At 62.8% G+C, this 26592-nt stretch overlaps 4 protein-coding genes across 6 annotated transcripts; 3 read left to right on the top strand and 1 right to left on the bottom strand.

The window, feature by feature from the left end:
- Window positions 1-40: 40 nt before the first annotated feature.
- ECE2 (endothelin converting enzyme 2) lies at window positions 41-7668 on the top strand (the record flags this gene model as incomplete). 2 transcript variants are annotated; one of them, XM_084212426.1, is made up of 19 exons in its annotated part: window positions 41-82; window positions 1696-1782; window positions 2167-2311; window positions 2500-2715; window positions 2790-2914; window positions 3059-3205; window positions 3282-3347; window positions 3520-3708; window positions 4108-4250; window positions 4367-4481; window positions 4723-4833; window positions 5026-5124; window positions 5212-5289; window positions 5473-5576; window positions 5877-5987; window positions 6282-6349; window positions 7000-7190; window positions 7272-7367; window positions 7492-7668. In XM_084212426.1, 19 exons carry the CDS (start codon window positions 41-43, stop codon window positions 7666-7668), a joined length of 2310 nt encoding a protein of 769 aa, XP_084068552.1. The 2 variants fall into 2 exon arrangements, with proteins under 2 accessions (XP_084068552.1, XP_084068551.1); XM_084212425.1 differs by having other exon boundaries at window positions 1693-1782.
- Window positions 7669-8758: 1090 nt separating this feature from the next.
- On the top strand, window positions 8759-12067 carry LOC311157613 (mitochondrial ubiquitin ligase activator of nfkb 1-A-like). 2 transcript variants are annotated; one of them, XM_084212407.1, is made up of 5 exons: window positions 8759-8796; window positions 9247-9384; window positions 9619-9706; window positions 9784-9904; window positions 10652-12067. In XM_084212407.1, the coding sequence occupies exons 2-5, from the start codon at window positions 9271-9273 to the stop codon at window positions 11346-11348; spliced, it is 1020 nt and encodes a 339-aa protein (XP_084068533.1). In that variant the 5' UTR covers window positions 8759-8796; window positions 9247-9270; the 3' UTR covers window positions 11349-12067. The 2 variants fall into 2 exon arrangements, with proteins under 2 accessions (XP_084068533.1, XP_084068532.1); XM_084212406.1 differs by lacking the exon at window positions 8759-8796 and having other exon boundaries at window positions 8900-9384.
- Window positions 12068-17470: 5403 nt separating this feature from the next.
- CAMK2N2 (calcium/calmodulin dependent protein kinase II inhibitor 2) lies at window positions 17471-21534 on the top strand. The gene is made up of 2 exons (XM_084212389.1): window positions 17471-17714; window positions 20209-21534. The coding sequence occupies exons 1-2, from the start codon at window positions 17546-17548 to the stop codon at window positions 20277-20279; spliced, it is 240 nt and encodes a 79-aa protein (XP_084068515.1). The 5' UTR covers window positions 17471-17545; the 3' UTR covers window positions 20280-21534.
- Window positions 21535-21734: 200 nt separating this feature from the next.
- On the bottom strand, window positions 21735-26524 carry EEF1AKMT4 (EEF1A lysine methyltransferase 4; the record flags this gene model as incomplete). Its single annotated transcript, XM_084212388.1, has 3 exons — window positions 21735-22834; window positions 25245-25528; window positions 26353-26524. The coding sequence occupies 3 exons, from the start codon at window positions 26522-26524 to the stop codon at window positions 22535-22537; spliced, it is 756 nt and encodes a 251-aa protein (XP_084068514.1). The 3' UTR covers window positions 21735-22534.
- Window positions 26525-26592: the final 68 nt, after the last annotated feature.

Here is a 26592-nt window from a genome sequence, read left to right as displayed (position 1 = left end):
GCCCGGGCGGGGAGCGGAGCTAGGCAGGAGGCGGCCCGGGATGGCCAGGATGAACGTGGCCCTACAGGAGCTTGGACACGCCGTGAGTGCCCGGAGCAGCGGCGCGGCAGGGAGGAGGGCAAGACGAGGGGGGACGGGAAACGCCGGCGAGGGGCTCGGCGAGGGGGACAGGAGGGGTTCGGGGCACAGGAGAGCCCCGGGGCTGGAGAACTCAAGGAGCTGCAAGGGCTGCGGGGGCTTCGGGAGCCAGAGGGAGGGAGGGAGGGCGGGGGGGACTGGTGAATTACGGGGGGCGGCGAGAGCCTATGGGATGCAGGGGCTGCGTGGTGCCGGGACTGAGTGGCTAGAGGGTCCCTGCCCCCCACGGTGGAGGAAGAAGGACCCCCTCCAAATCCCTGCCTGGGGCTGGACAGACAGAACTGGGGTAGTTCAGACATGGCCCCACAAACCCCACTCCACCGAGGATGGTAATGCTGCTCATAGGGTGAGCCCCAAGACAGCACCTCTGGAGGGGGCAGGGGGCCCTGTCCCCATGGGTCTCAGCCCTACAGAGGGGGTAAGAGGATGCCACAGAAGATGCTGGAGAGGGGGTGCTGGCTATTGCCTAGGATGAGGACCACCCAGGACTGGAAAGGACCACATTGAGGAGAGCTGGGGTGGTGGGGGGGCCAGGTTGGCCAAGCTCCTACAGGATGCTGAGCAATCCTTTCTAATGCCAGCACCTTCCAGGAGCCCGACTCAGTGGGGGGTTCCTGCCATCTCCTGCCAATCCCACCCTCCTGCTGCAGCCCTTGGCAATGCCCCCTCCCTATCCCAGCAGTGTGGCAGTGGGCAGAGCTGGGCATGAGGCACTCTCCTTGCTTTCCCCCCTGCCCATCATCCATCCCACCCAGCTCCTTCCCGGCCCATGACAGCAGCCCTGCAGGCTGGGCATTCACTTCAGTCTGCAGCACAGACTGGAGGGTGAGCTGCAGCCCACCCAGGCGTTAGCTCTGAAGCCTAAGGATAGCTCACAACCGGCAGCATTGCTGATTCTCTTCCACCAAAACCTCCAGCATTTTCTTCTAGCTGATTCCCCCCTCCAAAGCTGCTGGCTCAACTCCACCACCTCCCTCTTGGCTGAGTCCTCAGCAGCCCTCACGGCTGGATCTGTGCAAGCTGCCTGACAAGGCCAGGAGGAAGGGGGACCCTGCCCTCCTGGCTGGTACACATTGCAGTGCCCCTTCTCCCCTTGCACACTCTGTCCTGCATCCTGGTCACCCCCAGAGCTATGATGGGGCTGGAAGCACTTCCAGATGTTTCAGACCAGTGCACATCTGCATGGAAAGTTCCAGTCAGGGGAGGAGGGGTGAGACAGCAGCACTAGGAAACCGTTGCTTGGTGACGGGGACCATGTCTCCGTGGCGATGTGTCACCTGTCGGCAGGGCTGATGCCATGGCTATGCAGAGGGATGCTCCGGTGACGGCCCCCAAGTCCTTCATTAGCAGCTCTAACCATGCTCTCCAGGGCCACGCAGGGCTGGGGACAACCTCTGGGGGAGGCCCAGGCACACTGAGGGGGGTCAGGGGCTGCCTCAGCCCCGCTGTGTACTCACTGAGCAGGCACTCGGCCCTGCCATAAGAGCCAGAGGGTGTGGCAGGGCAGGGAACAGCTACCCCCACGCTCCTGCCCCAGCCCGCTCCCTCCTTTAGCAGATGCCCAACTACAAGCGTGCCACGCTGCAGGACGAGGAGGGGCCGGAGCCAGCGGGGGATGGCAGCACCTCTCCCGACAGCGTGGAGGTGAGGTCTGCCCCAGCTCCTCCATCCTTCCCCTCTCCATCCTCTCTAGCCCCCGTCCTCACCCTCTCTGGGGCCTGCCTGCAACCAAGTGGGCAGTTGGGAGCAGGGTTGGGAGCCAAGCCAGACATGGCTGTCCCCCGGGATGTGCTGGGAGTCAGCCAAAATGCGGCACAGAGTGTGCCTGGACGATCGTCCTTCCTTGTGGCTTGGGGGGCGCTGCCAGCACCCACCACCGGCTCGCCAGGGCTGGTGGGGAGGGATGCACTGGTCCTCACCTCCTCATGCAGCCACACCAGGCACTGGGGAGTGGCGGGGAAGGAAGGGGGGGGGCAGTGATGTTCGCCCCACCATGGTGCGATGGCAGGTTCTCCTCCTCCTGCCCAGGTGGGGTTCCGGAAGGGGCCAGGGACGCTGCTGAGCCGCCTGGCCTCGCGCAGCCAGCTGGAGCTGGTGCTCTGCGCCGTCGCCGTCTCCCTGGCCCTGCTGCTCAGCGTCGCCGTCGTCACTCTGGCCATTCAGTACCGCAGAGGTAGGGAGACTTGGCAGCGGGGTCCCCACACCCGGTAGGACACGGGAGGATGAGGAGTGATGGGTCAGCCTAGGGTACCTGCTCCAGGTGCTCTGCCCATCCTGGGGTACAGACAGGGCTTGGCCCCGCTCCGTGCCTCAGTTTCCCCCAGTACACTCGCCCAGCCCCAGGCATGCCTTCCCTGCCAGATCCCTCTCACAGCACGTGCCTGACGGATGCCTGTGTCCGGGTGGCCAGCAAGATCCTGGAGGCCCTGGATACAGAGACAGACCCATGCCAGGACTTCTACCAGTACTCCTGTGGGGGCTGGATTAAGAGGAACCCGCTGCCCAATGGGCGCTCCAAGTGGAGCACCTTCAACAGCATCTGGGACCAGAATCAGGCCATCATGAAGCATCTCCTAGGTGGGCACCAAGGGGTTGCAGACACTGAGGGGGTGACCCCTGTGTCACTGGGGCTGACCCACAGCCTCCCGCAGAAAACACCACCTTCAACTCCAGCAGCGAGGCAGAGCGGAAGACACAGCGGTACTACCTGTCCTGCCTCAAGGAGCAGAGGATAGAGGAACTGGGCTCCCAGCCCCTTATGGAGCTCATTGATAAGGTGGGCAGACACCCACATGTGAGCCGAGCTGTCAGGGCTCAGCCCAGCACACCTCCTGCTTAGCTCTTCACGTAACCGGGGAGGGAGCAGACCTCGGGGATGCACCCTATGGCTCCCTGAGGTGCTGGGTCTGTCTGCCGGCAGATTGGGGGATGGAACATCACTGGCTCCTGGAACCAAACCAGCTTCATGGAGGTACTCAAGAGTGTGTCAGGCACATACCGGGCAACCCCCTTCTTCACGGTGTATGTGGGTGCAGACTCCAAGAGCTCCAACAGCAACATCATCCAGGTTGGCACCTTGGCCCCCGCGGGTGGCAGATACCAGGGGACACCAGAATGTCTATGCTACCCCTCTCTCCCCACAGGTGGACCAGTCGGGGCTCTTCCTCCCATCCCGGGATTACTATCTGAACAAGACTGCTAACGAGAGGGTGAGGCTGGGTGCTGGGCATGCTGCCAACAGCAATCAGGGGAAACCCATGGCAATGGGGTGTGAGCAGCACTGGGACACACCTGGCATTTCCATCCTGGCTGTTGGGTGCCCACCCCAGGGAGGTGGGATGAACTGTGGTTGGCACTGAGGCAGGGCTTGGGGTTCCACAGGTTCTGGCAGCATACCTGGACTACATGGTGGAGCTGGGCACACTGCTGGGGGGCACCCCAGAACCCACCCGCCTCCAGATGCAGCAGGTGCTGGACTTTGAAACCCAGCTGGCCAACATCACCGTGCCCCAGGCTGAGCGTCGGGATGACGAGAAGATCTACCACAAGATGAGCATCGCCGAGCTGCAGGTGGGCATGGCCCAGGGCAGCCTGGGGAGACCCTTCTGGGACTTACGGGGCCATGTCCAGAGGGCACCAAGGGGTCTGTGCCCATTGCTGTCCTCACTCTGGGACACCCTGGACAGCCCCATCTGCCGTGGGACATGCACTGGGTGTTGAAGAGTAGTGCCCATCCATCCAGTTGTTACCATTTGGGGGGAGCTGCCACCTCATATTGTGGGGTCCAGGCATCCCCTCCTTGTCCTGCAGCATTAAGAGCAGCAGGAGGGGTGCAGAGAATCTGGACTGGTGGGGGACTTTGGGTCCTTCCCAGAAAACACATTTCCTGCCCCAGGAACTGAGCATGCTGAGTAGGATGCAGCATAGCCATGCCAAGCCCCTGGTGCCACATTCCGGTGTCCCCTCCAGCTGCTGGCCCCTGCCATTGACTGGCTGGATTACCTTTCCTACGCCCTGGCCCCACTGGAGCTGGCGGACACGGAGCCTGTCGTGGTGTATGGGGACACCTACCTTCAGCAGGTCTCTGACCTCATCAATGACACTGACAGGAGGTGAGGCTCCTTCATATCCCTGGCTGTGGCCCCCACAGCAGGGACACATTTTGGGCTCATCAGTGTTTTGAAGTCATAGACTGTGGTGAGCTGCATCATCTTCTCTGCCCCTGCAGCATCCTGAACAACTACCTGATCTGGAACCTGGTGCAGAAGACAGCCTCCAGCCTGGACCAGCGCTTCGAGACAGCCCAGGAGAGGCTGCTGGAGACACTCTATGGCACCAGGAAGGTAATGGAGGGCCCTGGGATCAGACCTGTCCACACTCAGCCTGGAAGCAGCCAGGACCTCCTCTGTCCTTCAGATGCCCTTGAGATGCTAAGACCTGGATGCTTCAGGGATTGTCTTTTGGGATGAGGGTTTTGCTGCTACCTATCTCCCCTCTGATGAGGAGGCAGAGCCAGGCTGGGTGAAGGCAGGGGGGCAGGGGAGTGGGATGAGGGTTTCACAGACCCTCATCTCGCTCCCACAGTCCTGCACGCCCCGCTGGCAAACCTGCATCTCCAACACGGATGACACACTGGGCTTTGCGCTTGGCTCCCTCTTCGTCAAAGCCACCTTTGACCGGGACAGCAAGGCCATCGTGAGAATACTTCTGTCCCCATCCCCTCCCCATCACCATTTGTGGGAATCCCAATCCCACCCAAGCCCCAGGGCTGGAAGGCAGGGAGCTGGAAAATGGGACCCCTAGCCCTGGGGAGGTTGTACCCTGTCCACCCTGTCCCCACCGAGGCATTGTGGGGGGTAGGGGGCCTTCATTGCCTCCCCTCCCCAGGCTGAGGAGATGATCAGCGAGATCCGTGCAGCCTTTGAGGTATCCCTGGACCAGCTGGACTGGATGGACGAGAAGACCAGGCAGGCTGCAAAGGAGAAGGTGACCCCAGGGAGGGAAGTGGATGAGAAACCTTACCCTATCAATATCAGCTCCCCAGTCTCACTGGTGGGGCCTCTCCCCATACAGGCGGATGCCATCTACGACATGATTGGCTTCCCTGATTTCATTCTGGACAACAAGGAGCTGGATGATGTCTATGATGGGGTAGGGGGCGCCTGACTTGTGGGGGAGAAGCTTGGTCATGCCAAGCTTGGGGGGGGCTTCATTGTCGAGCAATGTCCCTATTTGGGACATTATGCAAAGCCACCCAAGCACTGAGCTCATCCTGGCCAGGGTGTGGGGAACTACCCCAGTGGACCTGTCCTCATGCCTCCTCTTCCTCACCAGTACGAGGTCTCTGAGGACTCCTTCTTCCAAAACATGCTCAACTTCTACAACTTCTCTGCCAAAGTGATGGCCGACCAACTCCGAAAACCCCCCAACCGCGACCAGTAAGGGATTGGCTTGGGTGGGGAGGAGGGGAGGATGTGACCCTGGGTGCCTGAGGGTGCTGGCTCAGCGGGGAGGAGGTCACCCTCATGGGGTAGCACAGCACAGTAAGTCACCTGTGGTAGCACAGGTCACCTGTGGTAGCTGCAGCTTATCCCGAGGCAAGGACCTTGGTAACAGGATGGGGGCAAAAGTGTCAACCTTGGGCAGGGCCCTGTGGTGGGCAGTGGCACAGGAGGGGGCTGGGGCTGGGGTGAGAGGGACACACCCCTGCCTGTACCCTGTCCCATCTCCCTGCCCAGGTGGAGCATGACCCCACAGACTGTCAATGCCTATTACCTGCCCACCAAGAACGGGATCGTCTTTCCTGCTGGGATCCTCCAGGCTCCCTTCTATGCCCGCAACCACCCCAAGTGAGTCTGGCATGGGGGGCACCACCTGGAGCCAGGGGTTGCATCAGGGCCAACATGCCACAGATTCCCCCTACAATCACAAATAAAAGCCCTGAAGAGCTTGAGTGTCTCTCAAGGCTTTACATGCTGCAGTCAAGACAGCCTGAGTCTCCTTAGGGCCCCAACAGGAGTGATTCCTAGCTGGGTCCCAGCTGGAGCAGAATGTCACTGGGTGCCCAGGCAGAGATGGGGTGGGCTGCAATGGCATCATTAACACATCCTGTACTTACCTGGTTCTTTCCCATGGCCCCACAGAGCCCTTAATTTCGGTGGCATCGGCGTGGTGATGGGGCACGAGCTGACCCATGCATTTGATGACCAAGGTGAGAGCCTACAGGCAGCGCTGGCCCTGACCCCTGTCACCTTCCTGTCCCCCCCAGCCCCTGCCCCTGGCATGGGGAAGAGGTGCCCTGGGTGCACAGAGGTCCCGCTTTGCCATCCATTGCATCATGTGTGCTCGTGCCCCCCTGGCCACCCCCTTCTATCGTCCTGTCTCCCCAGGTGGCACCTGCCGATACCTTCCCCCGGCTTCTCTGTGCAGCTTTCGCTTCATCCGCTTGGTGAGGACACAGTGTCTGCAGCCCCAGCCCCCTTCTCATCCTCCTCCCTCCAGGGCATGGGATGGGTTCCTCTTGCATCCACTCTGCTTTGCACCTTCACCACGGCCCCGGAGCCGACATGGGGTCAATGAGGGAATTTGGGGTCACAGATGTGGGCTGGGTTAGCGAGAATGCACTGGGGGATGCCTGGGGACCCAAGTGCATGGCTGAGCCCCAGGCAGAGCCTGCCTACAGCAGGGGCTGGGGGACACCTTCTCCCCTGGGCGTGGACCCAAGGTGCCAGGTCCCCCTGGCATCCCCCGGTGCCCATTCCCCCACCACACCCCATTCTGCTTCGGGACGCCCTGCAGCTGAGGGGCTGCACTGGGACGGCTTCCCCTGGTCCCACCCCAACCCACAGCTCGGTCCTGCAGGACGGGAATATGACAAAGAGGGAAACCTGCGGCCGTGGTGGCAGAACTCCTCCCTGGAGGCCTTTAAGAACCGGACGGCGTGCATGACGGAGCAGTACGGCCGCTACACCGTCCACAGCGAGAAGGTCAACGGGCGGCAGACCCTGGGCGAGAACATCGCCGACAACGGCGGGCTCAAGGCAGCCTACAACGTGAGTGCCGCCATCCGGAGGGGACACAAACCCCCGTGTCTGTCTGTCCCTTCCCGGAGCTTCAGGCCAGCTCTCCCGCAGGCTTACAAATCCTGGCTGCAGAAGAACGGGGAGGAGAAGCGCCTGCCAGCCCTGGGGCTCACCAACCACCAGCTCTTCTTCGTGGGCTTTGCGCAGGTAGGGCGGAGCAGGATGATGGGCTTCCCGTGCCTCCCGGGCTGCTCGGAGCCACCCCGCAGCTCCCCATCCCGCACCGGGGGGTGCTCGGTCCCCATCCCTGAGGCTGCTCCGGCTCCACCAGGTGTGGTGCTCCGTCCGGACGCCCGAGAGCTCCCACGAAGGGCTGGTGACCGATCCCCACAGCCCCGACAAGTACCGTGTCATCGGCACCCTCAGCAATTCCCGGGACTTTGTCGAACACTTCGGTTGCCCCCTGGGCTCCCCCATGAACCCCGGCAAGCACTGTGAGGTGTGGTAGGGACGGGGAGGGTGCTGGGGACAAAGGGGATGATACTCTGCTGTGCTCCCCCTCCCCAGACGTCAGAGGCTGCCGGAGCTGGCCACGGGCAGAGCGCAGTCCCCCTCCTGTGCTCACACCGCACACCCCCCCTCTGCACCCTCCCCGGCACACACGGCCCCGCACCAGGCACCCACCGCAGCCCCATCCACGGCTTGGGGCTGGACACGGCCGGCAGAGAGGCTGTAGCATCCCCAAAACGCAGTTCTGCCCCCCAACCTCGATGTGCTTGAGTTGGGCACAGCTCAGTGTCCCCTGCGCTGCGTCCCCCCCTCAGGCGGGCAGGTCAAAGGGGTCCCGGGGAAAGCATTAGAGCCACGATCCCCCTGCTCCTGCCCCCCGGCCTGCCGGAGATGGAGGCTGGGGGCCACCCGGCTCCGCGCTTCCCTTGTCCCCTCCCACTCCAGCTTGGCTTCCCCATCCACCTCTGCTGGGACCAGCGGGCGGCAGCGGGGACTCTGGTGCCTTCAGCTGTGGGTGGCTGTCGCCGAGTTTATTTAACGATTAAAAGCAGTTTCCACTTACTCCAGCAGCTCCGGGTCCTTGGCGGTGCCGGGGCGGGGGGAGAGGGGGATCCGGACCGCTGTGGGGGGCGACTACAGGGCTGGGGACGCGTGGGAGTTCAGACACCCCGAGGGTGGGGAGCGGGGGCGACATGTCTGGGTGGACATTCCCCGGATGAGGGAAGCGAGGTGTGGGGAAGAACACAGCAAGGCTGGTGGGGACGAGTCAGAGCCAAGGGAGTGCCCTGCCTGCCCCGAGCCGCCACTCCGAGCTTCCGGGGCCCGCCCCGCCCGGGCCCGCCCCGCACAGCGCGGCCCCAGCCCCACGCCGGGGTCTCCCGAACTCCCGGTACCGGGACCCCGCGGGACGCCTCCGCCGCGGACAGAGGCGCTCGCAAAGGCTGCTGGGACTCGTAGTTCTGCCCGCGGACGACGCAGGGCACGAAACGGACTGGAGTTCAGCGTGAGGGACGCTGGGAGGGGTAGTTCGGTCACGGCAGGGCCGCCGCCTCATCGCGAGGGCTGGACTACATTTCCCAGCAGGAAGCGCAGTAGGGCCAGGGTCCGGGCCTTGGGCGCCTCGAGGGTACGGGGGCATCGGGGCCGGGCGCCGCGGCGGGGCCGGGCCGGGACCGAGCCGGGGGCTGGGCCGGGACAGATCGGGGGGCCGGACCCGGGTGGGAGCCTGGGCCAGGCTCCGGGCTGAGTCACGGGTGCTGGGCCTCGGCCCGATTCCGGGTGCGGGACTGGGCTCCAGCTGGGCCCGGAATGCAGGGTCGAGCCGGGTACCGGGCACCTGTGGGTGCTGGAGGTGAACTGCCCCCGCTGGGGCCGTGGGCAGGCTTGGTCCTGGGGCGGCAGAGCGTGGGGACAGCGGCAGACGAGCATCTCTGCCTTGGGGTCAGGGGCAATGAGACAACGCGCCGCTTTGGGGACAGGGATCCAGGGACACCCCTGCCTTCAGAACAGGGGCAGTGGGATGTCGCTGTCATGGGTGACATGGCCCCATTCCCCAGACAACATGCTCACCTTGCAGGCGTTGTCGCCCAAGCCTGGCACCATGGACAAACCCATCACTCCGGGGGAGCTGCTGTGTCTGGGCTCCAGCCTCGCCTTCTCTGGCCTCTTCTATTACCTGTACAGGAGGAAATCCAGAGTCGTGGCACGCATACAGGTAGCCCTGTCTCTTAGATGTCCTTTCCTGCCACTGTCTCTTCCCTACTGCCCTCCATGCTTTGATTTGTGTGCACACACTGATGCCTGCAGCCTGCTCCATCTTCTGGTGACTTCATGACACGCAGATCTGAGCAGGCCACATCCCGCTGGCCAGAGGTCTCCACAGGGCCATTCTTGGCCTACTCACTGCCCCATCCCTGCCCATGCTCACACTGAGTCCATGCTCTTCCAGGAGGCCCCAAAGCTCCAGGTCGATGACAATTTGCCTGCTCTGGTGTCTGCTGCTGAGGGGCGGTGCCTGCCTTATGTTGCCCTGGAAGGTAAGGACACCCTGTGGCCCTGCATGAGGGACAAGGGCCAGGATGTCTTTTGGCCCTGACACATCCCTTGTCCTTAGGCATAGTGCTGCCAGCCCAGGCTGCACTGACCAGCCACTACCATGAGGGGCTGCAGGGTGTGATCCAGAAACTGCAGCTGAAGGAGCATCGGCTGATCTGGAACAGCTTGGCCCGGAGCTGGTGAGTGATGGGAAGGGGCTGCAGGAGGGGGCTTGCAGCAGCGAGTCCAGACCTCATCGTCTGGGGCCACGTGAGAGGCAGAAAATAACTTGGTTAAAGACTTTAGTCCCTATGCTTAAGCTCAGCACCAAGAGTTCAGAGCTTCTCTGTGTTGTGGCCAGCAGGAACAGGGCAGTGATCGTCCCCTGGTACTCAGCACTGGTGAGGCCACACCTTGAGTCCTGTGTCCAGTTCTGGGTCACTCAACTCAGGAAGGCCATTGAGCAGCTGGACCAGGTCCAGAGAAGGGCAGCAGAGCTGGTGAAGGGCTGGAGCACGCGTCTGATGAGGAGCAGCTGAGGGAGCTGGGAATGTTTAGCCTGGAGGAGACTCTGGGGTGGCCTTATTGCTCTCTGCAACCCCCCTGAAAGGAGGCTGTAGCCAGGTGGGGATCAGCCTCTGCTCCCAGTGACAAGAGGAAATGGCCTCAAGCTGTGCCAGGGGAGGTTTTGGTTAGAGATTAGGAAGAACTTCACATGGAGGATGATTAGACATTGGAATGAGCTGTCCAGGGAGCAGGAGGTTTTACCACCAGGGAGGCGGTGGAGTTGACATCCTTGGAGGTGTTTAAGGAAAGACTGGACATGGCATTTAGTGCCATGGTCTAGTTGACAGGCTGATATTCAGTCATAGGTTGAACATGATGATCTCAGAGGTCAACCTAACTGATGCTGTGATTCTCCACACCCCAACCCTCTGCGCTTGCAGGAGCGAGAGCGAGCGGGTGCTCTCAGAGCAGATCTACACAGTCCCCTTCCTGCTGGCCTCGCCAGGCCCTGAGGCAGCCACGCAGGTGAGTGTGGACAGCCCACTCCAAGCCGTCTGCCTGCCCCTGGAGATGGTGTACGAGCGGTTCCAGCAGCCATCCCACGGCTTCCGCGACCTGCTGGGCCAGTACCTGATCGGGGAGAAGCCCAAGGGCATCCTGGAGACAGAGGAGATGCTGCGGGTGGGGGCCGGGCTGACAGGCATCGGGGAGCTGTCCCTGCACCCCGACGGCTCCCTGCACCTCCAGCCGCCGGCCCAGGGAGGCGAGTTTTTCCTGTGCCTGGGGGACTGGCAGACAGTGCTGTCGGAGCTGGAGTCGGCCAGCGGGCTCTGGAAGGGGGCAGCGTTGGTGTGCGCTGCAGCGGGGCTGGCCGTCCTCCTGCACGCCCTGTGCCGCGCCTACCGCCGCTCCCGCCCCGGGCAGCAGTCGGAGGACAAGGAGCTGGATGGGGAGGAGGGCGGCGACCAGGCGCCCGAGGACTCCTGTGTGATCTGCCTGTCGCGGCCCCGCGAGTGCGTCCTCCTGGGCTGCGGACACATCTGCTGCTGCTTCCGCTGCTTCCAAGCCTTGCCCACCCGCCTCTGCCCCATCTGCCGGGGGCCCATTGACCGTGTGGTGCCCCTCTACCAGGCCTGAGAGCACCTGGTGGTGCCCAGGGAGGAGCAGCGTGAACCGGGCCAAGCCTGGAGCCTGCAGAAATCTCAGCTGTCTCCTCGTGTGCAGCTGTGCAATCCTTTTGGGAGGGAGGGGTCTTGGTGTGCCCTTCAATCTGTTCTGGGGAGGAGGGGAATAACGCCTCCTCATCCTCCCTTTGTCTGCCAGAAGGACCCCCCTAAACGTGAAGGCTTGGGGAAAATCTACACAATGCCTGAGCTGAGGAGCTGAGACCCCAACCCCACACTGGGGCACTACTTTGGCTGCCAGCTATTGTGTCTCTTTCTGAGCCATGACCTCCCAAAAGCCACACAGGACTCTCCCTTGTGGTTTTTCCCAGTGTGTGGATTTATGGGGAGGATTATTAGGGTAAGACCAGGGCTGGTGAGACACAGCAGGCACAGTGGAGTGGTAGAGACCCAAAACCCCCTGACCCACTGCAGTGATATACCTCGGTGCCACTTTTGTCCTGCCACCCCAATTCGTGTGTCTACAGCCACTGCCCAGATGACACTGGGGACAGCCAGGGGCCGGCAGTGATGAGTCCCTTTGCCAGCTGCTCTATCACCAAGATGGGAGCTGTGTCCTTCTGTCACTCTCTGCAGGGAGGACAGCTTTAGGGTGCCACAGAGCCTGCCCTCGGGTCCAGCCCCACTGCACCCGGCTTTTGTGCTCACCTCTGGACAGGAGCGGGTGTGGGAATGGCTTGCAGTGGTGTGTGGAGTGATAAAGCCAAGGAGCTGAGCTTGGCCTCACCTCTTCCTTCGCGCCGTTAAGCTGGGGGCTGGGTGGGTGCTGGGAGCCAAAGCTCTCCCTTTGAAGGGGTGGGCACCACTGCTTCCCCTCCTTCCTCATCCAAGGAGCTGGCTCAGGTTCACAATGGAGCCCAGGTGCATCTCCTCCAGATGCAGCCCTGGATGGGGGTGGCAGGACACACAGGACCGTTGCCAAGGTGATTGTGCTCCTCAGATCTCCATGGCAACTGCTCCCCTGGACTGCTCCCCATCACTGCCTGGCTGCAGTTGCCCAGGCAACCCACGGGCTCTCCTGGCTCCTGCAGCTTTGGGGCACCCAGGGTTTGGGGGTGGGGGACAGTGCTGGCAGGCCACTGTCAGCCAGGCAGCAGTGTTGGGATTGATGTGCCCCCTCCCCAAAGCAGTGGCCACAATTGCAGCTGGCTAGGAGCTTGCTTGGGGCAAAGGTACCTTGGCAGGGTTGCTCCCAGGACTCACAACCAGACAGGAGGCCCCAGAGGACCCAATAAGGCCTCCTGGGACCCACATGCCTTTTTGGGGTGGGGATGTGTGGGGGAGTTCTCTTCCCCCACCCTGCCTTTTTCACAGCCCAGCCTCTTCCCTGGGCTGCAGAGTGAGCAGTGGGGCCCAGATTCCCCCTCTCACCCCCCCTAACATTGGGCATCCCCCCCGCAGCAGGAGGGATTTCGGGAAGGAGATAAATACCAGATGGGAGAGGGCCGGGCTGCCAGGAACACACTCCCTGCATGCCAAGAGCTGCTGGCACGAGTGGGCGCGTGGGCCGGGGAGGGCGGGGGGTGTCCCTGCTCCCCGAGACTGCTCACCTCGTTCCCCAGGGCCCCGCAGCCACACAGGGACAGGATAATTAGAGAGGGGTCTGCACCCCCTACTCCCCTTTGCCCCCAAAGGTGCCCAGGGCAGGGAACACATCCCTTGTGGAGGGAGGCTGCCACCCCCCAGTGCTGGGACATAGCCTTACTCTAGCCCCACCCGGGTCTCTGCCACTCCCAGGAGGCCACCAGCCCAGCAGTGGCCTGGCTGCAGACTCAGCTGCCAGTCCTGCCTGGCATGGCTCCGGGCAGCAGCATGACTCACCCCCACAACTCACCACCAGCCAGAGCTCGCTGTGCCAAACCCGCGGCACAGGCTGGCACAGGGGCTGGCACAGGGGCTGCCCAGCCACGCTGCAGTGCCCACATCCCCAGACAAACCTGCTGTGTGCCTCTCATGGGTATTTGGTCAGGGGCAGGACAGTGGGGAGTTCACAGTGCCTGGGCAGAGCACTGCCCAGCCTCCCTCCATGTCACACAGGCCACGCATCCTGACAGCTGCCTCCTCACACCCACAGGGTGCCCCGGTGTGCCAGCCCATGCCCATAGCCTCCACCCGCTCCCCCCAGGGCTGCCAGCCTGCTCTGCCTGCCTCCCTGTCTGTTGTCATGGTGACCAGATATGTGGTGACAGGCGAGGATGGAGCCTCACACCCCAGCAGGGCTGTTTGCCCAGAAGGGTTGGCTACCCCCCCTTCCTGCTCTTCCCCTGTCACCCCCGGGTCTCGGCAGGGGACCCTCCGTGGAGCCCCTGCCCCAGGCAGTGTGCTGGGGGTGCTCCATCTGCTCAGATGCCAGGATTGCAGCTGTGTCCCAGGCAGCTCATGTGAGGAATGGGGACAGCGCCATCCTCCTTCCACCTGCCCTGACAGGGCATCTCCCAAGCTGTGCACAGAGACAGACAAACTCATCTTAGTAATGACAACCTGTCTTTCTTCCCAGGGGAGGACACTGTCCCTCCAGGGACAGCCAGATCTTCCCACAGCAGCAGCTGCAGGAACAGCAGAAGATGAGGAGCATGCCACTCCTGCACACTTGTCCTGGGCTCACCCACAGGACAGCTGCCAAGAAGGACACCTGCTCCCCAACATCTCTGCCCTGGGCTGACAGTTTTTACCACAACCATCGTCTCACAAGGTCAGCCCTACTGCCTGTGCCCAGCCCAGTGTGTGTTTCTGCTCCCCCAAAACACCTGGACTGTGGCACAAGCAGCACACAAAGTGGCATCCCCATTTGGACTGTGGCTACTGAGAGCCAGCAGCAACAGCTAGGGACGAGCACATCCACAACCTTACCAGTGACATAGTCCCTCCTGCTGGGATGGGGACTCAGGGAGAGCATCAGTGCCAACAGCAGGCGCTCAGTGAGGCCCCCAGTGGCTGCCACTGCTGTGAAACAGAAGTGCCATTTCACGTTTCTTGGCAGGGCTGGAAGCAACACAGATGGAGGCACCCGCAATGGCCTCCTGGCATGCCTTGGCAGCCCCCAGCTCTGTGGCACCAGCCCCAGGTGATAGCACTACCTCCCAGACATGCAGCAGGGAAAGCCCTGGGTCTGTGGCTGATGCTTCCTGCCTCCTTTCAGCTCCCTGACATCCAGTCACTGCCTGCCAGGACACCGACCCCATTCCAGTCCAAGGCCTGGATGGGAGTGCCTGGTAGTTCCCAGCTCCAGCTGCCTGGGGTCCCTGCAGAACATGGACAGGGCGTGCTCCACCACAAGCCACTTGCATACACACAGCATGATTTTCCACCATAAAACAACTTGAACCATCAGTGACTGCAGGAAAAGCTCTCATCTCCATCACAGCACCTGGACTAGTCACCCAAATTCCCGCAAGGGTGCCGGGCTCAGGAGCAGTATCCAGGTGTGGAGCTACAGCATGGCAGGGACTGGTGAGCTCCCAGCATAGCCCAAGTGTTGGCAATGCAGCACAACCTCTACTTCCAGCCCCACTGCAGCTGGGAGTCTGACGCTGTGCCTCCTACCCAGCTCCATATCCACCGGGGGAACATGGCTGGCCTCCAGCCCTTGCATCATCCCCAAGGTGTCCCAGCTCAGGAGCTGCTGCCTGGGTTTAAGGAGCCAGGGCAGGAAGAACACCCTGCTTCCCACCCCCACAGCCTCTTCTTTCCGGTGGAGTTGGCTTTGTGTTGGACAAAAGGCTGCAAAGGAAGCAAGAAAGGAGATTACGTGGCTGCTAAAAGACGAATAAGGAAGGTGGGATGAGAGCCAGGGGAAGGAGGGTGCTCATCTGGCTCACCAGGGGGGATGCTACATGTAATGCCAGGGGATGAGGGGATCTCTTATGCACCCCATTGCCAGCTCACTCACATTCAGGTCCTTGGTACCTTCCCCTGCTACTCAGGGATGTGTGACAAGCTGCACCCTTGGGGAACCAGAGACTAGAGCCATCTCAAGGAGATGCAAAGCCCAGAGCCACAGCATTGCCCTGTCCCACCCACAGCCCAGCTGTGCTGGCACTAATCCAGCCCTCCTCCTGCCTGGGATGGGCAGACGGTCCTTCCCACACCCCAAATCCCAGACAGCCTTCCAGAGCTCCCCCCCACCCCACAGCCAAGTCAAGTAGCTCCCGCAGGTGTGAGGTAATGTGCAGATACAGGTGTGGGATATGTGGGGCCATTCTCAGGGTGACCCCTTTCCAGCCTCTCCCCAGCAGCCTGCTAGGCTGGAGGCCCTCCTGGAGCGCTGCACCAGTGCCACTCACATCCCACACAGCCCATCTGCTCCTCTTGTCGCTCACCCCCAGCCCCGCGCGTGCCACGGTCTGCCTGTCCCTGCCCACGGGCAGTGGCACATGGGCTCAGCAACGGGGAAAGCAGGCCACATCTCAGCGTGGGCCTCTTGCCTATTTTCCCAGGCACTTTTCACAGGAGCAGAAGCTTTCACATGAAAAAGTTCAAGCTGGTTCCCCAGCAAAGGCACGAATAAAAGAATTGCCTTGCCAGGAGAGCAGGTACCACTGTCCCAACCTGGCTCTGGTAGGGGACAGCAGGGACCGATATTCTGCAGATCCAGATACAAAAGGTAAAAGCATGGCTGAGCCTTCCCAAAATAGAAGAACCTGCCTGCCCTCATGGACCAAGCCAGCTGATGCTCTTCTGCAGCACCTTTCAACAGGATCTCAGACTGTGGAGATGCTGGAACAGCAAGATGTACCACAGAGCTGTCTGGAAAACACCACTCTCACCCCTCAAGATATTCTCACTGGGCTGTGGGCTGGCATGAATGAAGTGCCATTTCCATTCAGGGATCTGGCTTTGCTGCAACCCAGGAGCCCAACATGAGCAGGGGGACCTGGATGTGAGGGAACAGCAGGAACCAGACTGCCCAAGACAAGATGGTCCTCTCCAACCAGCTGGGCTGCTCCAATTCAGGATGGTCCTCTCCAACCAGCCATAGCCACTGCTGCTGTCAGCCTCAGTCCAAGATCCAGGGATCACGGCTGTACCCACAGTTCACTCAAGGAGCACCAACTTTATCCTGAGCTTAAATAGCCCCCCAGCTGCCCCAGGTGACGTGAATGGGGGAGGTCCTGGGTGAGGCTGCCCAGAACCACCAATGCCAATTAATGTAATCACTGCCTTGGCAGTCAGCAATGTAGGAGGAAAGATCCAGGGTGGGTTTGGGGTAGAGGTGTGTAGATACAAATGGGGCTCTGGGGGGACATTGGGATCATCCCTTTCTGCCCCATCACAGGTCCCCACAGGGGACAGCCCTTCCCCTTTTCCACAGAAAGCCTCCAGGGAAGGGCCAGTGGGACAAGGGGTGTCCCAGGGCACAGTCCCCACGTACCCACACTTACAGACACCTGCAGAATTCCACCAGTGCGCCCCTGCATTCCTGCAAAGATACAGAATGGGAGGATGTGTACAAACACAGGCACATGTGGGGGCCAAGAGGACTAGCAGGGGTTGAGGCAGGACTGGTGTGGCTCCAAGGGGGAATCCCAGCACTGAATGGGGCTACAGGAGGGGGTGCCTGGGTAGGTGTTGGGCAAGGGACACAAGTGAGGGGCTGAGGTAGACCCAGGGTGGGAGCTGGCCTGGAATCCTGGAGGGTTGAGCTTTCTGGTCTGTGGGGTGCTGGGGGACTGGAGCAGGGTGTTGGGGGTCTGTTTGGCATCACCTCTGCATGCCAGGGGAGGGCCCAGCTGTGTCTGGTGGTCCTCAGCGGTGTGACCCGGTGGCACCCGGCTGTGACAAGGGTTCCCCCTCTACAGGGGCACCCCGTGGTTGGGGGCACCCCCGAGTAGAGGCGGCCGCCTCGGAAAGGCTGTGCCGGGGGGAGCACTGCGCTCTGGGGCCGCGGCAGGGGCCGGGGCGGTGGCGTGGTCGGGTCCCCATCCCGAGCGGGCGGTCCCCGGGCACCGGCCCTGGGGGTCCCCCGTCCCTGTCCTGTCCGGGCCGGGCCGGGCCGCGGCGCTCCGGAGCCGCCCCCCGCCGGGGGGGTCCCCGCTCCCCCCGGATGCATGACTTCATCCTTCCGCCCGGGTTTCCTCCCCGCCGCCGCCGCCGCCGCCGCAGACCGGCTCCCGGCTCGGCGCGGCGCGGCTCGGCCCGCTCGGCCCCGCCATGTCGCAGGTGCTGCCCTACGGCGAGGACAAGGTGGGCCGCTACGGCGCCGAGCCCGAGGCGGGGGAGCTGCCCTTCAGCTGCCGCCTGCAGGACACCAACGCCTTCTTCGGGGGCAACCAGGGCAAGCGGCCCCCCAAGCTGGGACAGATCGGCCGCGCCAAGAGAGGTACCGCCGACCCCCGCCTCTGCCCCCCAAACCCACCTCAGCCCCGCCGCATCCCCGGGACCCCCGCATCTGCCCTTCAGCATCCCCGGGTTTGTCCCGGGGCCCTCGGATCTGCCCTGCAGCATCCCCGGCATCCCTGGTGCTGACTCCTGCATCCCCGGCACTGCCCCACGGCATCCCCGAGACCCCCGGGTCTGTCCTTTTATCCCTGGTGCTGACTCCTGTATCCCGGCACTGTGCACGGCATCCTCGGAACCCCCACATCTGTCCTGCAACGTCCCCGGCACTGCCTCCTGCATCCCTGACGCTGCCCCACCGCATCCCTGGGACCCCCGCATCTGTCCTTGCATTCCCGGCTCTGCCCTGGAATCCCCGGTTCTGCCCTGGAATCCCCGGTTCTGCCCTGGAATCCCGGGCTCTGCCCTGCAATATCCCTGGCTCTGCCCTGCAGCGTCCCCAGATCTGCCCTGCAGCATTCCTGGCACTGCCCCCCGGCATCCCCGGCACTGGCCCTTGCATCCCCAGCACCTTGCCACAGCAATCCCAGGATCCAGGATTCTACCCTTGCTTCCCCGGCATTCCCGGCACTGTGCAGTGCCTGCCTGGCACCCCCAATATCGCCTCACGAGATCCCCAGACTCCCGATCCTGCCTTTGTATTCCCAGTTCTGCCCCATGGCAACCCCTGTCTCTGCCCTGCAACATCCTCAGCACTGACCCACTGCATTCCGGCGCCTCCCGGCTCTGCCTTGCATCCCCAGCACCGTCCCCTGCCACCCCTGCCACTGCTGCCAGCATCCCCAGAATCTCCATCTCTGCCCTACATCAGCTCCAGCACTGTCCCCCGGCAACCCTGAGACTCCCCAGCTCCGTGACTGACACCCGCCCCCAGAACCACAGGCTCCCCCATCCCCTGCTCCAGACACCACGCTGTTCCCCCAGCGCTGCCCTGCAACAGCCCCCGCCTCATGCCGGGACTACCCCTGGGATTACCCTGCAGCATTCCTGGGGCTGCCCCCGGGACTATCCCCCAGCACCTCCATGAGTGCCCCTGGGACCCCTCGGGACTGCTCCTCAGCACCCCCGGGACTGTCCCCTTTTCATTCTGAATAAACAAGCCTGTACCTGAGGACCAGCAGAACAGCCCTCCTTGCCCCCTGAACCTCTCTCCCTTCACGTTTCTGCCTGCCGCAGAGACCACCAGCAGCCTCTGGCCATGCTGATCAGCAAATATCCCCCCACTTTACTGCCCCCCCAGGACTCCATGAGCCCAGCTGCGTCCTGCCCCCCTGTACTTCACCTCCTGCTGCAGAGACCCGAGCAGCAACTCCCCTGCTTCCATGAGGACCCAAAGAACTGCCCCCCTCTCCTTCCTGCACCCTGATCTGTCACCATTGATCCTTCCCAAAGCCTTGGGAACCCTTAAATATGCTCCCCCCCCCTTTTCCTGCAGCCCCCATCCCACCTGCTTGGGAGTCCTCCATAGGCAAACACCCCTCCTTATCCTGCAGGAGAGTTCCCCCCCAGCTCTAACACACCCCAGCCCCGCGGGGGGTGAGCGCTGCCTGCTCCACTGCCCCCTTTTGCAGTGCAGGAGGCTGGGTCTAGCAGCACCCCCGGGCTGATGGGGGGATGGTTCTCCTTCGGTGGTGTTGGGGAGGTCCATCTGCTCTCCCAGTGATTCTGGTGTGGTTAATCCACCCCCAGGAGGGTGATGAGGGGGATTACTGCCCCCCCCCCCAGTAGTGATATTGGGGTAGGGGTCTGCCCTCCACCCCCCGAGTGATGTTGATGGGAGGTAGCTGGCCAGGCGGTCATGGTGTGGGGTAGGGGAAGGGGTGTGTGTGTGTGTGTGTGTGTGTGTGTGTGTAGCTCCCTGGTGATGCTAACGGGGGTCTGTCCAGTGTCCCACCGCTGCTGCTGCTGCTGGGGAGGGGGCTGCCCAGTGGGTGATACTGAGGGAGGTCTCTCTGGAAGGTGACATGACGGGGGGCTCTCCAGCCCCTCACGGTGATGCTCATGGGGGTTCGTGCAGCCCGCCATGCTGGTGGGGGGCTGTCCGGCCCCCCCAGTGATGCCGATGGTGAGGGTGGGTGTCCTGCGCAGCGGGTGATGCTGATGGGGGTCTGGCTGCCACCCCCGCCGAGCAGGCGGTGCCCCCCCCGCTGGGTCATTACCCATTCCAGTCCTGTTGCTCTCATCAGCGCCTGCCGCAGAGAGGAGGGGGGGTCCTTCCTGGTCTATTCCTGCCCCCCCCCCTTCCCTAATCACCCATCCAGAGGCAGCCGGCTGGCTGCAGGGGGGATGCTGCCCCTACCCAAGCCGGGCAGGGGGGTGATCCCCCACCCTTCATCCCGATTATACCCACCTGAACCCCCTTTGCCCCGCTGCCCAGCACCCGGGGGTACACCTGGAGCCTGAAGGGGATGAGAGCCGGGGTAGAGGGGCAGAAGCTGTCGCGTCCCCTCGCCCACGCGCCCCCCCTGTCCCCGCAGTGGTGATCGAGGATGACCGGATAGACGAGGTGCTCAAGGGCATGACGGAGAAGTCGCCGCCGGGGGTGTAAGCCGGGACCCGCCGCCAGGACCCGCCGGCCGAGCCCCGCTCCAGCCCGCCGCCCCGCATGCTGGCTGGACCGCCGACGAGGAGGGGGAGGCCATGCCCGCTGCCCCCCCCGGCCCGGGGGGGGGCCCTGCAGCCACCACCACCCCCCCCCCCGAGCCATGCACTTTACCCCTCCGCCTCCCCCGGGGCCGGGACAAACCGCCGAGCCCCCCACCCTGGGCGAAGACCCCCCTGCCCGGGGAAGGGGTCCAGCCCCCCGCTCCGCGGCGCGTCCCCCCAATCCTCCTTGGCGGAGGGTCCCCGAATTCCGGGGCCACCCGGCCCCATGAGCGGGGGGGGGAGCGCTGCTGTCCAGAGACATTTTTTGCTCCATCGTTTTTTGCATGAGCTTGGTGGCCCGGGCGGCCGGCCCGGGGGCCGAGGGTCAGCCCCACCACTCCGGCACGCTTCTTTTTAAACAGAAACTCCTCATATTTGTATTTTTATATCCGAATCTTTGTTAAAAACGATCTGCTGACGTTGAGATGTCAAAGTAACTGCATCGAGAAAACAAACGAAAACAACCAACCAACCAACAAAAAAAGGTTCATATTTTTTTTCCATAAGAAAAAAAAGACAAAAAAAGAAGAAAAAAACGAGGGCAAAAATTAAAGGGGGGGCGAGAGTGATGGAGGGAGCATGAGGAAAGCCACAGGAGGAGGGAGGGGAGCAGGGACCCCTGGCCCGACCCCCCGCTGGCAGGCAGCAGGAGCACTGGAGGGTTTGGCAGCATCACCGGCCGCTGCAGTTCCTTCCCGGCAGCACCGGGACAGAGCCCACCGGGGCCAGCTGCAGGTGCCAGGGGGGGTCCCAGCACTGCCCCTCACTTGAGGGTGGTGGGGTCGGGGGAGAGTGGGGAGGGCAGGGACTGGCCTGAGTCGTTGTTTTTAATTTTATACTTTAATTTAATTTTATTTTTTAAGAAGCTTCTCGGGGGGTTCTGATGTGCATGAGAAACTTGTCATCTTTTTCAATAACCTACGAGTGGCATTTATGGAGACAACGACGCAAAAAAAAAAAAAACACAACCAAAAAAAAAAAAAAAAACCAACAAAAAACCACCAAACAAAAAACTGAGGAAAAAAAGAAAAAAAAAAAAAAGATACTTGTGTCATGATGTTCTACGAATGATCCATTGTAAATTTAAATGCCATTTTTCACTGTACTGGTGAACAAAATGCAATGAATAAAATACATTCATGTACCCAGGTGAAGCCAGCAGTCGCCTGCTCCTTGTGCCAGCTGGTTTTTGGGGTGCCTGTGGGATGGGGTGGCATGGCCAGGATGGGGGCTGACCCCGGAGCCCTTCGCTGGCTCCTGCTGCAGGTGAGCCACTGGCTGACCCACTTACACCTTCTGCCCGAAATAGCAGCTCAGCAGCTTGCGCCTCTGTGCTGCCACCACCCAGGAGGGGTCCCTTTTGCCCGCCCCAGGGGGAATTGGTGCCTAAAGAGCCTCTGGAGACACTGCCAGTGGCACCCATGCACCTGCCACAGCAGCACACACGCAGCTAGTCCTGCCAGCAGGCGGTGGCCCACCCGTCACCCACCCTGGCACACGTGTCACCGTGCTGCTGGCCCCAGGCACTGGGGGACACGGGCCAGGCGTGTGCAGCACACTGGGATTGTCACCACAGGCAGGAGTGGGGATGGATGGGGAAAGAGGCAGATATGCTGCCCTTCCTGCCCTGTGGCACTGCCTGCCCCATGCTGGCACATTCCAGCCTGGACCCCCCACTACTTGGGGGGTGACAAGGACAAGGTGCCCTTGCACACCCCTAGGGCCAGGTCCTGCTGCAGGATGGAGTGGGGGGGGTGGACCAGTGGGCACCTCCAATCCTGCCCCCCATAGCCAGTGCCAGCATCCCCATTCTGCCCTCAGCCCGGCTGTCCGTGCCAAGGAGAAGGGATGGGGGACAGGGAGCCACTCCCTGCAAGATGGATGGGTGAAATTAAACCCGATTTGGTTTCATTACTGGCTGCAAAGCCTAGAGTCCTGGCTGCTCTCCAGCTCAGCAAGAAAAGGCCAGGGAGGGGGCACAGAATCACCAGAGCATCCCTGTGCCCCCGGAGGAGGCCACGCATCCCCCTCTTTCCTCCCATCACCCACACCACTGGGCAGCTCGCAGGGGGATGCACTGGTTCCCTGTCTCCCACCTGTGAGGATGGAGCATCTTAAGGCTTTACTGGGTGGGGGCAGGTGGGCAAGCCCCCTGGGTCACAGCTGGATGGCGAGGAGATAGTCCTCGTCGTCGTCCGGGGGGGCGGGGGGCGGCGGGGCGGGGGCTGGGGGGGGCTGGTGCAGGCGGCGCCCCAAGGCCACGTCCCGGGGCTCCAGGGGCTGCCCCTTGCGCATGACGTACAGGAAGTAGTGGAAGGCACCGGCGTCCCCGTCCCCGCAGGCAGCGTGGCGCAGGGACCAGCCAAAGGCCTCCTGGGCATAGTGGGGCTTGCGGAAGTGGGGCTGGGCGAAGGTGATGGAGATGAAGCAGCCCCCTGGGCGCAGCACCCGGCTCACCTGCGTCAGGAAAAGCCCCAGGATGGGGTGGGGGAACACAGTGAGGTTCACTGCTTTGGCTCCGTTCCCAGGGACCCCATCACCATCTGCCAAAGACCCCTCCCAGCCTTTCCCATCACACCCCCAAACCTCTTGTCCTAACCTTGACCCTCCAAGAGACATCCCGGTTCTGACCTGTCTCCAGACCACCAACAGGGTAGGGCAATCAGGAACAGGGATCCCCATGCTCCACCTCTCCCTGCACCCCAAAACTCTTCACTCCCACCCACAGCAGACAGCATAGAAACCCAACCCTGGCATGGGAAAACCTTCACCCTTTCGAGCACAGGGCCCCCCCAAGCACAGCGTGGGACACCTGTCCCACCCACCCCTCCCCAGACCACCCAGAAATACCACCAACACCCAGAATCAGAGGGGGATGGGGGGGTGTTTGATGGGAAAGGACTCAACCCTTTTAATCACCATTTTCTCCCTGCTGGAATTAAGCCCCGCTAACAGGATGGAAAAGAACATCAATTTTCCTGCTTGGCTTTATCCAATGTCAAAAGGCTTTTACGGCCAGAGCCCGCGTGCTCGGCATGCAAAGGCAATGCCCGGGGCGGGCGGGCGTCCAGCCCCCTCCCCGCCACCCTGCCCCAGGCAGGGACACCCCCAGCCCCCCCCAGCAAGGGCAGAGAATCACCGCTGCAGGGGACAGGGCTGGAGGCCAACTGGGGGGTTTCCCGAGCTCTGGTTTAATCCTGCTGGGAAGCTCCAGCTGGGGAGCTCTGGCTGGGGCCAGTGGAGGGGACAGGCATCCTGCGTGTCCTTCCCTGCTGCGGCGGTGGCTTTTGAACCAAACCCTGCTGGTTTTTGGCCAGGAAAAGGGGAAGGCAGGTCCCTACACCCCTCTCTGGGAACCTAGCTCAGTATCCCTCCTGCTAAGCGCCTGAAAATCTGCCCTGGGAAGACCCCACAGCTTCCCAAGCTATGGGTGGGGAGGGGGGTCCCCGGAGGTGGGGGCAGGCAGGGATCTCCGACTGGAACTGAGCAAGGCATCCCGCATGTCCACATCCATCCCTCGTTAATAGAGCAATAATGGCCGTTGCTTGGAGACGAGCGCAGGAAACCTTCCCATCCTTCCCATCCGTCAGCAGGAGGGAGCAGGGGGGCCGAGGGGGCTGCTCCCCGCTCCCGCCACACCCGTTGTCCCCGGCTCGCTGGGACAGGGCGTCCCTGGGGTGTCCCCACAGGCAGGGTAGATTTTCAGGTTCTTACATGCCCCCAGGGAGAGGAAGACAGAGGCTGTGAACCCCCCAGTGAAGGGGGATGAGGGTGGGGAGGGAGGTACCACGGATAGACCCCTCTGAAGGGACCTCCAAAACAGGGAGCAAGTGGGAACACCCAGCAAATCCCCCTGGGGATGAGGACAGCAGGGACCTGCTGCGGGTGGAAGCTGGTACCCAGTAATGCTGGGGGAGGGCAGGGATTGAGCAGAGGATTAAAAAGGGAAAAAAAAGGGAAAATTAAATCCCGGCTGTTTGGCAAAATGACAAGGACAGGCAGCAGCGCTGGCAAGGAGGGCAGAGCACGGATAGTGAGCACAGCCCCACTGCCCTGCCACGGGTTGCACTCCCTCACAGGCTCAGCCAGGCAAGAGAGGATTGGGAGGGTTGTCAACAGCCATGAGCACCCTCCCAGCACCCCGTGCCTGCAACCCCAGGGTGCCAGAGAGGTGCAGCAATTAATTATCCTGGCGGTTATTCCCGCAGGGTGGGAGAGGCTGCCAGGACCTGCACCCCCGCGCCGGGACAGGTTCAATCCAGTCCCGCCGCCGCCAATTAACAGGGCCCCGAGGCATCACCCGTCCCCGTGGCAACGCCATGGCCCTGTCGATGCTGATGGGAGTTGCCATGGCAACACCAGACCAGATGATGGGGACCCCGGCTAAGGCGATCGAAGCTGGGGCGGGGGGTGCGGGGGGGCCAGAGCTCTCACAGCCCCACGGTCATCACCTTGCCCTGGGCAGGCAGGGCCACCTCGGTGTGTCCCCCTGGGTCCCCTACAGCCACCCACACCAGGATGGGGCCCATTTTTCCAGCCAACTCTTTGTATTTAGCATGCAAATAAAGAGAGGGGTCATCCAGTTCCCCAGCAGGACCCAGGAACAGATCCTGCTCCAACCACCTCCCTGGGGAGGAAATGATGGGCTGTGAGAGGGGGCAGTCTCCCACCCCTAGGAGTCCTGGGAGCTCCCCAGGCACCCCCCTGCAACACAGCTAAGGGGCAGCACCGGCTGGGAAGACAGAAACGCCGTCTGGGGCACCCACAGGGAAGCAGGGTGGTGAGCAGGCACTCAGCACCTTCCCCCAGCCCAAATGGGGATGGGGTCCACACTCTGTACCCCTCCCCAGGTCCCCCCACCCCGTACCTCTGCCAGCACCCGGCGCATCGCAGCGGCTGCCTGGGGCGAGACGTGCCAGGGGTCGGTTTCCTCCACCATGAGCACATCGAGGGTGCCCTTCTCCAGCACCACGTCGAAGGAGGCGTCGGGGAAGGCGAGGGCGCGGATGTCCATGACGGCCCAGCGCAGGCCGGGGCAGCGGGCGTAGCGGGCGCGCATGGCCGCGATGCAGGCGGCTGAGAAGTCGATGCTGGTGACGTCGGTGTAGCCCAGCTCGTACAGGTCGTGGCTCAGGGCGCTGTTGCCACAGCCTGTGTGGGGCACAGCTCACACAGGGCTCGGGGTGCCCATCGGGCTGCTGGCACCCTAACTCTGTTCCCATAGTCCAGGGGAGGGTGCGAGTGGGCTGGGGCTGCTGGGCAGGTCACGGCTTTGATGCCAGCTAGTGAGTGTTGGGAGAGTCACTAATTACCCCCGTCCTGCCAGGTGGGTGCTTTGGGCTCCTATCCTGGGGCAGCCCTGCACACCCGATACCCTCACCTTGGGTGGGCAGCGTGGGGAGGATGGAGGCAGGAAAGAGGCAGGGGCGTCCCCAGTTATTCCTCCCGCAGTGCTGTGGGGCAGGAGCCGGCTGCGGTCCCAAGAGCCTGCTGGGTAACTCCCGTGGGAAATCAAGGAACTTCGGTGGGAGGGTTAACCGGGTGCGATGGCGAGAGGGATGGAAGAACTGGTGTCTCAACGGGACACGGGAAGAGCTCCACTACCAAGCCCTCCCCTCGGAGCCGCTCTACCGGGGCTCGGCCGCTCACCGGGGGGGCCGAGGGGGATCCCGGGGAGGGCGGCGGATTTGGGGGCTATTAAGCGCAGCTGGGAGCGGCTGATCCGCTAACAGGATCGGTGATTACACCCGCTTAATCCCGCCATCGGATCAGACCGCAGGTGGGATTACGGGGCGGTTATACCCGCCAGCACCCCCGGCACTGGGGCCACCCCGCCGGGCCGGGCTGGGCGCAGCTCCCGGTACCGGCCCGCTGCCACACCGCCCCCTGGCGGCTAGCGCCAGCGCATCCACCAGCGGGACCCCGAGCCCCGCCCGCCCGCCCTCCACCGGGCACGCCGGGCACGGGGCACATACCGAGGACGAGGATGCGGTCACCGGGGCGCAGCTCGGGCTCCAGCTGCGGGAGAAACCGGGAGAGCCCCCCCAACCACTCGCGGGTCTCGGCGCCCTCCCGCCGGTACAGCTCGTCCCAGAACCGTCGCCGCCCGTACCGGGGGGGGGCGGCGGGCGCGCGCCGCCGCTCCATGCCCGGGCGCGGGGCGGGAGCACCGGGCGCCACGTGCCGCCCGCGCCCCCACGTGCGCCTTCCGGTCC

This window comes from Fringilla coelebs (genome assembly GCF_963513975.1).
Source record: "Fringilla coelebs genome assembly, chromosome: 10".
In the NCBI taxonomy this organism is placed as follows: Eukaryota; Metazoa; Chordata; class Aves; order Passeriformes; family Fringillidae; genus Fringilla; species Fringilla coelebs.
This window is presented reverse-complemented; position numbering and strand designations above follow the sequence as displayed.

Excerpts from the sequence above, each read along its gene's own strand:
- LOC311157613 (XM_084212406.1), top strand. The coding sequence starts at position 9,121 with ATGAGACAACGCGCCGCTTTGGGGACAGGGATCCAGGGACACCCCTGC. Across the intron at positions 9,707-9,783 it reads GCCTTATGTTGCCCTGGAAG|GCATAGTGCTGCCAGCCCAG; the intron begins GTAAGGACACCC and ends CCTTGTCCTTAG. Across the intron at positions 9,905-10,651 it reads AACAGCTTGGCCCGGAGCTG|GAGCGAGAGCGAGCGGGTGC; the intron begins GTGAGTGATGGG and ends CTGCGCTTGCAG.
- CAMK2N2 (XM_084212389.1), top strand. The coding sequence starts at position 17,546 with ATGTCGCAGGTGCTGCCCTACGGCGAGGACAAGGTGGGCCGCTACGGC. Across the intron at positions 17,715-20,208 it reads GATCGGCCGCGCCAAGAGAG|TGGTGATCGAGGATGACCGG; the intron begins GTACCGCCGACC and ends CTGTCCCCGCAG.